Source organism: Rosa rugosa, chromosome 3 (assembly GCF_958449725.1).
Source record: "Rosa rugosa chromosome 3, drRosRugo1.1, whole genome shotgun sequence".
NCBI lineage: Eukaryota > Viridiplantae > Streptophyta > Magnoliopsida > Rosales > Rosaceae > Rosa > Rosa rugosa.
Genome location: NC_084822.1, coordinates 10,137,703 through 10,148,594, shown reverse-complemented (window position 1 = coordinate 10,148,594; position 10,892 = coordinate 10,137,703). Strand labels below are relative to the sequence as shown.

At 36.5% G+C, this 10,892-nt stretch overlaps 1 protein-coding gene and 1 long non-coding RNA gene across 2 annotated transcripts; one reads left to right on the top strand and one right to left on the bottom strand.

The window, feature by feature from the left end:
• Nucleotides 1-4,144, top strand: LOC133739026 (uncharacterized). Its single transcript, XR_009860410.1, has 3 exons — nucleotides 1-151; nucleotides 3,656-3,763; nucleotides 3,856-4,144. It is a non-coding gene; the product is annotated as an uncharacterized LOC133739026 (long non-coding RNA).
• A 1,195-nt stretch (nucleotides 4,145-5,339) lies between these two features.
• Nucleotides 5,340-8,091, bottom strand: LOC133739025 (abscisic acid 8'-hydroxylase 4). Its single transcript, XM_062166738.1, has 9 exons — nucleotides 7,778-8,091; nucleotides 7,349-7,679; nucleotides 7,034-7,183; nucleotides 6,680-6,928; nucleotides 6,508-6,597; nucleotides 6,337-6,415; nucleotides 6,127-6,233; nucleotides 5,910-6,028; nucleotides 5,340-5,750 (listed from the first exon to the last, which is right to left on the bottom strand). The coding sequence occupies exons 1-9, from the start codon at nucleotides 7,978-7,980 to the stop codon at nucleotides 5,660-5,662; spliced, it is 1,419 nt and encodes a 472-aa protein (XP_062022722.1). The 5' UTR covers nucleotides 7,981-8,091; the 3' UTR covers nucleotides 5,340-5,659.
• Nucleotides 8,092-10,892: the final 2,801 nt, after the last annotated feature.

Here is a 10,892-nt window from a genome sequence, read left to right as displayed (position 1 = left end):
TGCTCTCTCTCCCCCTCCCCTAGGTTCTCTACTCTGCGATGGCCGACGAGATTAATCAGTTTCCGGCCTCACCCAAGTTTTTCATTGATTGGGTTTCGACTGCTTTGAGCAGTTCAGAGAGTTGATTGATGATACCTGGATTCCAGACAATGTAAGGATGCATTGTAATTCGTTCTTGTTTTGCTTCTGACTTTTTTTATTGACTGCAATGCCTGTGGAAGAATAAATTTGTTTTTGTTTTTGTTTTTTTTTTTTTGAATAGAGAATAAATATGTAATTTGATTGCTTTGGTTTGGTCCTTTACTATTCTTTGTTTCCCAACATTAAATTAACAAAAAAGATTTGTGTGCAGTGGTTTTCTTAGTTTTCCCAGAACTCATTTGTGGCAATACACACATGCACTCATTTATATACAATCACACATGCCGACATTGTTAATAAAACTAGTGTTTCGTATAGAAAACATGCAGAGAGAAACATGATATATGTATATATGCAGGCCATATCACTTGAATCATTGTTGCATTCCTATTTACGTTGAGGTTTGGCATAGATCATGTTGGTGTTAGAAAGTTTGGCTTATGTTTATCTGCTACCTACCTATCAAGAAAGTTGTTACTACCCACTTGAGATTTACTGGCTGCTGATCATTGCCTCTGCAAACTGAAACAGTATTCATTCTAGAATAAGTGTAGCATTTAGTATTAGGACTATGCATTTGGTAATTAGTTGCAAGAATTGATATGACGATTGCTAGCAAACATTGTTGTTTTTTCTTCAAATTTCCATGGCTTATGCTTGGTTCTCATTACTTTTCCGTCCAAGATTATTGTTTAAAGTCCAAGAGACCAGAAAATTTACAATTCAAAATAACACTTTCAATATGAATAGGTTTGATCGTCTTTGATCAACTGAGGCGCGGGGGGTGGGTTGATCATGGTTCACAAAGCGTCCTAAGGGTTTTATGAAACCCTGGTCATTCTACTCATACTATCAAACTGTATCCTTTTGTCAAGTTTTTGAATCCAATATGAAGTGCTACAGTCATGCTCCCCTCGCATCCGCCATGCATGCCACAATAGCAGCAAAAGCTTCTTCTTTCTGGTCATTTGGCATTCAAGTTTAACACCAATTAGATGCCAAAGACTCCTTCTATGTATAGTGCTGAAAGCCTGAAAGTTTGGTAGTGCTTCATCATAGGTCGATTCCTTTCAATATTAGTGCTAGCCTTGGGGATGGTCTGATATATGTGGGCAACGCACATGATTCTACATCAAAGGAGTTGTTTAGGATTTATCCTAGAAAGAGCTATATAAGATGTGAGGATGTGGATTCATTAATTACTTGGTAGTTGGTATGGGATTATAGGAAGTTATACGTGTACCACTCCACCTCAGAGCAAAGACTTTGAAGTTTTCAAACGAGAGCATAATAATAGTCCTCGTTGTTGATCTAGGTGATCTTATATTGTCAAGACCAGCAGATTCTTCATCCAACTGCCATAGTCCTCAAAAGAAATTGCATCTAGCTATTTTGCTTTTAGACGGTCCGTGTTTAGCGTCATCATCGAGTGGGCATGACCAAGGTGTACGTGTTTTCCTTGACAAGACAGATGATCAAACCTTATATTCAGCTCAAGGATCATTCTTCTATCAAATAAAAGTATAAAACACCGGACCTGTTTGGTTCATGCCAAATCTTGTGTAGCTTAATTTATTTTTCCAAATGCATTTATATCTGTTTGCACACATTATCTTCTTTTGTTTGGTTCCTTCCCTGGAAAATGAGGTTTTTGCCTGGCTTTCTTTCGGCTTAACTCTTTAGAAGGCTGCTGTGAACATGGCCATTGGTCATATCTTATGACATTTTCTTGAGAGCGCTGTAACTAAATCTCATACTACTAAATTAGTCAGTTTGGTTAAGTATTTAGGAACCCAAAAGAATGATGTCAATGACACTTTCTTACTTGAAAGGCTAAAGAATGATGTCAATGACGCTTTCTTACTTGAAAGGCTAAAGAAAGAAATATTATTTAGAGGGTACAACCGCAAAACAGAAGGCATATCAACTAACCAGGTTAGATATTTTCCCACTACTACTACCAATTGTACCATCATGCAGTGCAACTTCAGCTTGTTACTATCTTTAGCTATGGAACCAAGTGTTTGTTCATTTAGTTTGCCATCTGTTATGAAGTCTGTGTTAAGAAAAAGTGAAAAGATAGTCCTTCATACGAATCAAACAGGTTAGGTGTCGTCTATTGATTCTAAAAACAACCCTCATTATTACAGAACTTTGATGCAATCTCTTACAGTTTGTTTTTGGTTACACCTATATATCCTACATTGACTTGACTTGAGGTAATTTACCCTTTTTACCCTTAACATCCCCCCTCAAGCTGATGGGAGGAAAAAACTAACATCAGATTGCAACAGTAAAGAGATTATTGGCTAGTAGAAGTTTCTTTATTTTCTTATGTTTTATGAACATGTAGGAGAAGACCAAATTTTTTACTTAGCCATTTTGAAGGTTTCAACATCCTACAAATTAGATTCCATTTCAAGATTTTCCTGAGTAATTCTAATTATAGAGAAACATAGACCACAAAATATTTACTTTTTCTTTAAATGAAGCATAGACTGGTGTCAAGGTTTTGTTAGGCATGCTATAGATTTTACTCGGAAGAACCTGCTATATACAGAATGCAATTTTTAGGAAGTTAAAGATTAACAATTTGTTTTAGGTCAAAAATACTTCTGATCTAAATACTTTTTGTTAAGAAACATATATATTCCATGCATTCTGTGTTGAATTGTGTGTTTTTACCTGAAATTTTACGTCTTAAAGACATGCTGATTGTCATGTGATAATAAGATAGGGATGAAAATATTTTCATGCATGTTGTCTTCACATTCTTGTTTCTACCTGAAAAAGTAAAACTAATAGTAAATTTCATCTAGGACATTGGGTGCATGGTCATTAGTTGGGGATCATTGACAACCCTGGCTCTGCAGATTCCACTTTTATTACCATAGTGTATTGTGTTTATTAAGGGACTGAAGCTTTATGTTCCCTTCAGTAATTGAAGTTTATAATGAAATCTCACTTCTTTTTTTTCCGAAATTCATACTTTATATATGCATGCCTCTTTTGAGTTGAGGTCTGAGATTGGTAGAGAATGGACGCAATCTCTTTACGACTAGGAGAATATGCGTCAAATGCTTAATTACAAGCCAAGTCCAATTCTGGAATATCTACTTTCTAGTCATTATTGAGGTGTCAGTGCGCTACAAGCTTCATGATCCCGTCTATGTATTAAGGTTGTTTCTGAATACCGTTTCATCTGACTGAAATTGAGTTCTATTTACAGAAAGATGATATTTCTAACAATACTTGATAATAATGACACATTGAAACAGGCTATGTGCAGATCATCTGAATCTAGAATGTTCATGACTCCTTTAATGGATCACGTAACTGAATTGCGTGACTTTTGCCTTCTTAAGTGTCCGATTAACACAGAAATTGTTTGAATTGTCTTCATCATATGATATGTATCAAAAATAATCATCATCATTATCACTAATTACTATGATAATATGTCTTGATGGTTGTATATTATGACTAATGAAAACGGCATTGATTCAATGTACAGAACGACAGATTACTAGAATAAAATTCCTCATCATTATTGCTGGCATGGAAGTATCTTGTAGGACTATGCAAGTGGTATGCAATGCACAGTGAAATCTTAATTGATCCCGTAAGTTATATCGTTGTCTCATTTCTTTTTATTATAAATTGAAGGCAATAAGGTTATTCTTTAACTACTGTTCAGTGTTTATCCTATAGCAGCTACATTTTCTTGATAATGCTCTATTCATGAATGATGTGGATGGTGCCATGTGAATATCTGGTACAATTGTGGTGTTATATGTAGCGACGGTGAGACGATTACATCGTTTCTGATGTGGGAAAATGATGTGATGATCTATTGTCATTTTCCCTGTTCCACCACTGGTACTCTAAGCTTTGTAATAGACAAGCACATTCCAGTAGTCCTGTCAACCTTACAAAAGAACTACAGTGTTATTCTGGTGGGGGGGTTGATTTTAATTAGAATGCCTGTTCTTGCTTTGCTTTCCCTTTTACGTGCATTGTGCTACCGACATATTGTTTATAAATTAATGCTTAGCTAGTAGTACAGAAAATGCTTGTAGGTTTGCATGACTGATACCAGAGCCATCAAACACATCTTTTACGCCTTTCGATCAGTTTTCCTTCTGGTGCCTGCCATAATGAACGAAACCACAAGTTTTTTGTACTAGTGAATTTGATAGACTTTGCTGAATACACTCTATGCCAGTCATGCAATTGGTGTTAGTTTGACTCTGTATGACAGAATTGGAAGCATGCACAAATGGGGTCGGTGAAGTTGAAGCCTTGAAGCGCATAAATAGGTTAGAAGCCTCCAGACATTTATGCTTCTTGGTCATTCCCTGTAGGGATGCCCTGTTTTCTCCTCTAAACAAATATCAAACTCGGGCCACCGTCAAAAACACAGTGGCTCCAGAAATTGTAAGCAATTAGGTAGTCGAAGTAGGCTGTAGTCCACTAGGACACTACCTTGATCCTATACATTAGCCAATCACTCTCAATCTTTCTGCCAATCAACGGCATCTCTGGTATTCAATTGGCCAAGAAATTTGCTACATGTGGCACTTTTGTGGCCACAGCTAATGACCATCTTGTGAAGCAATGTGCAAGTTCCCATCAGGGGAACAATTCATGGTTCCACTAATCTCCCCATTCCTCAACTAGTATAAACCACGGGTTAAGAACTTTCTTATTAATGAACATAAATACGTAAGTACATACTATACATGTATAGACCAGAAAGATTATCGTAAGCAATGTTGGGCAAAGTTGGCGTACGGAAAATAGTAAAAGCTGGAAATGAAAAGTAAATTTTCTTTCTTTTGTCATGGTAGGAAAGTTACTAGATGAACCCCCTTCAACAACCCCTACCCAAGCTATCAAAGTCAAAGACTGAGCTAAAATGCCAGTGAAGATCATGGGAAGCAGTGTCATCCAAAGAAGCAAGTGCCTCTGCAACAAAGTTGGCCTCACTAGAGAACGTGATAGACTGAAACCTTTTGAGCAAATGTTGAGGTAGCCTACAATTAATCATCTTGTCCCCATTTATTTATAGATTATTTGATGTCCTTAAAAATAATGAGAGTAATCTTAATATTAATGCTTGTGCTTATTAACAAACCTTTTCCTTTATGATAGTATGGATGATAGTGAATAATATCACTTATACTTTAAAAGGTGTCAGCTCCAACATGTTTTATTTTAAATACTGAAAATTTTAATAGCTTACAGTAATAGGAAGAATTATATCACTAAGCTTACATTAGAGTGATTTGGATACTTTAACTCCTCAATCATTTCCTGGGATAACCCTAAAAATACTCCTTAAAAATTACAAGGGCTAGATCATTATCTAGTAGGGATAGTTCTAGAGAGAACGAAAACCCCATCTAAAAAACGATAGGGCTGAAGAATGGGTACTTTTAGCATCTAGAAGGGGGAAATGAATAAGGTGGGGAAGGCATATTTAACTAGTGGTCCAGAAATCTTGTTTGGGATTAACTTATTCTTTCACAAATCTGGCTGGTAGTCCATGCTGAGGAACTGGAAATGGGCCATACTGAATCCCTTTTTGTGATCCCACTACTTCCCACCTGTAAACACAAACCATAAAAACAAAAAGAAATGAACAATTGATCCCCTTCTAATGTTTCTTTTTCGTGGTCACCTTTTTTGATAAGAAAGAAATCAGTCTTGTGTTAGAAGTTGTGATGGACATAGTGATTAAGTGATGTTTGTTTCTGGTATTGTACCTGAAATTAGTCACAAGATGATGGATCAAAATGAGCATCTCCAGTTTGGCTAGCTCATTTCCAGGACAAGCATGTACTCCTTTCCCAAATGGTATGAAAGTATAAGCCTTTGGAGCAACCTATCACCCACAACCAGAGAAACAAAAGATTAGGAATAGAACATGAGAACCTGACCAAAAAAAACAAATACACTGTTTCTATGAAATGCAGTACCAACCTCAAACCTAGATGGATCAAAATTTTGAGGACCAGAGAATAATTCAGGATTGTGATGTATGTTCCTAAACAACGGCATCACCTTCCAACCCTTTGGTATGAGATATCCTGCATAATTTTTTTTTTTTTGGATAAATATTGAGTAACCGTATTGGAATAAACCCTCTTGAATGCTCCCTAGAAGACACAGAAATTGAGTTTGAGCACTCACCTTTGTATTCTACATCAACCACAGCTTCCCTAAATGCGAAAGAAATAATACTTGCCATCCTCAAGCTCTCTAATATAACCTGAAAAGTTGTAGATGTTCAGCTGTCAATATAAATGTTTAGCTGTTTTAGATTTTAACCACATGAATAGTTGTTCTTTGAGTTGTGCTTACTCTATGTGTAAGTGGCATATTTCTGATTTGTGCCCAAGTCAATGGCCTCTTATACCCATCATTTGCATCATATATTGCCTTCTGCTCGGCCTGCAATATAGAACAGCTTAGTATATAGAAGTTTCACATGCATAATTTGCATGAAAGCTTTGAACTTCTAGTGGGTTCTTACCTTCACAGCTTCAAGAATGCTTTGGTTGTCATGGAGGTACTTGAGAATCCATGTTAAAACACTGGCTGTAGTGTCTTGGGCAGCAAACAGTACTCCAATGATGTTATCGGAAATTTGATCCTCAGTTAAGTTTTGCCCCTTTTCATTTTGAAAATTCAGCAGATCACCCAAGAGATCTTTCTGCAGTATTTTCTTTTCCTTCCTCTCACAAATTATCTGCCTCAGAATCTGACTAAGCCTTTTCCTCGCCTTTGATGATTAACAAGAAAGAGGACGAAACAGAAGTTACTGTCAGATAAAAATCCCTTTACACGTATACTACATACATACAAGGATAGAGCTGAGGTAGCTTACCAATAGAGCTTTCTGATATGCAGTGCCTGGTATATTTGTTGGAAAAGAATTGTAACCCGCGTCTACGATGTGGTAGTTCTCCTTGAGCTTCTCTCTATAACTATCATCCAGCCGGCCAAAAATGGCAAGAAAACCGACATCAAACACGAACTGCAGACGACAATGAAAGGACAGATACATCAGAACCATGAGTAGCAAAGCCAAGATATGCCAAGAGCAAACACATAAGCCAAACGACATTAGCATACGTGTTGGTGCAAAAGACTAGTTAAACTCGTGTAATTAATCAAATATGGTGGTCCAAATTTCATGTACCTTCTTCATTTCATGATAGGTGTTGATGACAGTTCCGGCTGCAGCCCATGATTCCAAGGCAGAAATGGCTAAGGCTTCAATGTCAGGAACCAGTTTCTGCATAGTGTTGGGGTTTGGAGACAGAGAGCTCTGAATGAGTTTCTTAAGGCTGCTGTGGTAATCTCCCTGGTGAAAGAACAAAGCAGAAGGGCCAATCAGCTTCTCCTTGCTTTTCGGGTATGTGGGCTTGAAGAGGTGAGCATGAGTCACCAGCACAAACTTTGTGGCCTCAGGACTTGCCAACATGACACAAGGACAGCCAAGTATGTGGGTTTTGAATATCTCTCCATACCTGATGAACAAGTAAACCAGAACAAGTTGGATCAACTCCATGCAATATGCAATAGAAACATGAATTTTGGATTCAGGGGTTGCTAATTGATTAGAAACCTTTTCTGCTTTGTGGCAAAGAATTTGTTTGGGTCCATAGAGTACATTTGTAGAGTCTCTCCTATGCAAGGCCATCCCATTGATCCTGGGGGAAGCTTAGCTTTATGCATAGATTTTCTCTTTTGTTTCTTTATGCAGCGGTATAAGAACAGAGTTGAGAGAAGTATACATATGAAAATCAGAGTAAAAGCACTTTTCTCCATAAAAATGTAGCACCTCTCTCTCTGTGTGTTAATTCTATAATGGTCTTTTTGAATTGAAGGTGTGCTTATGGTGTAGAACTGGAAACGATGAAAATTATGAGAAGAGAAGAGGTGGGTTGGGGTATATATAGGGGAAAAGGGACTTGCCCTCCAGTAAGAGACAATTTGAACTGTGGTTAGGAGGAAATAAATTTGCTAATTGTTTGGAAAGAGATTGCATATTTGTATTTGATTGACACAGTGAACTCATGGTAAATACTAGAAATTACTCGTGATTTGAATGTTGCGACGTGTAATTGTGGTTCAGAATTAAGCCCGTACTGTACTGTTTTAGCTTTCGAGGGGGGAAGATAGCTCAAAGCTAGGATAAGAACATGTCACCTCCGGGCCTCTCTCAATCAGTAACAAATCTGATAAAGCGTGTCTACATCATATTTCTATGATTTGGTAGTGTTGAACTTGGATAGTTGTAGCTAATTCCAGATTAAACTTTCTTGACCCCAAAAAAGTTCAAATTAAACTTTTGAAAGAGAGATCTTTTTCTGTTTTTTTGGCCTTAAGAGATAGTATTTAAAGATCTTGATATGTAAAAAATTGGGAAGAGAAAATAGGGTTTTTCTTCCTTCTGAGCACCGTTGTCATCAAGCTAAGCCACCTTGCATGGTTGATGAAGTCCCAGCCCGTCTCACAGCATCCGGTGGCGGATGCAGAATGTGCCTTTTAGATTAGGCAAAATGAACAAAGAAGAAAATTATCTCACTGTATGAGAACACTAAAAAAAATGATTAACACATTTTTTTTAATAACACACTAATAGAGTACTAACACATTTTCTTTTTTACTTCGAAAATATCACTACTCCATGACAATATGACATGAAACAAAAAACTATTCCTTATTTGACCAAATTTAAACAATTTTGGTCAAAACAATATGTTAAAAGTTGTGGACCAATGAAAATAATGTTTATAATAGTCAAAAGGGAGAATCACAAATGATCACCCAATTTTTACATATTCAACACTTTGGTCACTCACATTTTAAATATATCACTTTGGTTACTCAACTTTAACTCTGTTATTCACTTTAGTCACTTCGTTAATTTTTTTCATTAAAAAAAATTTATTTGCCACAATATTAATGATATTTTCGTCCAACCAATTGTGAAAAATTGAGAAATCTGTATTAGAATGATTGGGAGAAGTGATTAAAGTGAGATAAAATGCCCCTTGGATGATTAAAGTGATTGACAGAGTAATAGTTGAGTGACCAAAGTGATATATTTGAAAATTGAGTGACCAAAGTGTCGAATGAGTCATAGTTGAGTGACAATTTGTGGAATTCTCCCTAGTCAAAAATCAATAAAATCTGAAAATTTGCAGTTAAGATTTTAATAGGGTAATTATCACAAATGGTACCTGAACTTATCCTCTATTTTATCGATGTTACCTGAACTTCAATTTTGATCACAATCAGTACCTGAACTTTTCGATTTTATTTCAAATGGTACCTATCACTAACTTCCGTTAATGTTCTGTTAAAAACTGACATGTACCAAACATGTGACTCATTTTTCAAGGATAAATTTGTAAAATTACATTTTTTTTTTTGTAATATCACTTATTTTCACTTATATTGTGGCAATATGGCTATAAAAAATGAGACTATCAAAAGGAAAAACTTTCAACTTCAATTAAAAATATAAATGAATGACAGGAAAAAAAAAGAATTACGAAAGTTTTGATAAGCTTTTGGTTTTAAATGTTTTATAGTTTGTCCAAAAAAAAAAAGTTTTATAGTTTTATTTGAAATGTTTTGTTTGTATCTATAAAACAAATTAATTTTTGTTGAGATCTTGTTTTTAAATTTTATTTTCATAAAAGGGTAGAGATACATTTTTAATTTTATTTTTAATTGAACTTATATTTTTATTAACATATTAATTGATCAAAATATCTAGTAAACAAAATTATTTTAATGGGTATTTTAGTCAAACTACTCTTGAATATAGGTCATGTGTTTTGCACATGTTAGTTTTGAACGGAACATTAACGGAAGTTAGTGATAGGTACCACTTGAAATGAAATCGAAAAGTTCAGGTACTGGTTGTGATCAAAATTGAAGTTCATGTACCATCGATAAGATAGAGGATAAGTTCAAGTACCATTTGTGATAATAACCCATTTTAATAAACTAACGTGAATATCATATAATTTAAATATTAACGGGTCCTTGACCCAAAACACTAAAATAAGCAAGAATTATCCCACTTACCCCAGCAACAGATTTTTATTCCCAGCTACCCAATTTAATGTAAAAAGACAATTTCAACCTCAACCAAATTAAACAATTACATTCTCTCTCTCTCTCTCTCTCTCTCTCTCTCTCTCTCTCTCTCTCTCTCTCTCTCTCTCTCTCTCTCTCTCTCTCTCTCTCTCTCTCTCTCTCAATGGACTCCTACACTCCCCTACTGGAGAAAACCCGGGTTCCCCAATCCTCCCTCCAAAAATATGCTGTGATTTCAATCTTCTTGAGGCTCTGATCCGCCCCAGAACTACCTAGACTCCGACTCCGAACACGGCAAAGATGCCAATTGCTAGTGCCTCCACTCCAGTTCCCCCGCTGTCGTCGACCAATCTGTTCGCGAGATCTGCAGCCTCGTCGCCGACGACTGCTCCAAAATCGATGTCCGCCGTGGCTTGATGGAGCTCCAGTCCTCGCTCGAAGGTTCTAGTTCGAAGTTCGTCGACCATTTCACTACAGGGTTTGAGCCTGGTTTGATCGAGTCATGTTCTGCGTAAGGGGTTCCGGTACGGGTCAGCAACCAGTAAGGGCTCCGTCGTCGTCATCTTGTGGGTACAGATCGATCAAAAGACATTATGATGGAAAAATCTGAAACCGGGGAAGACAAC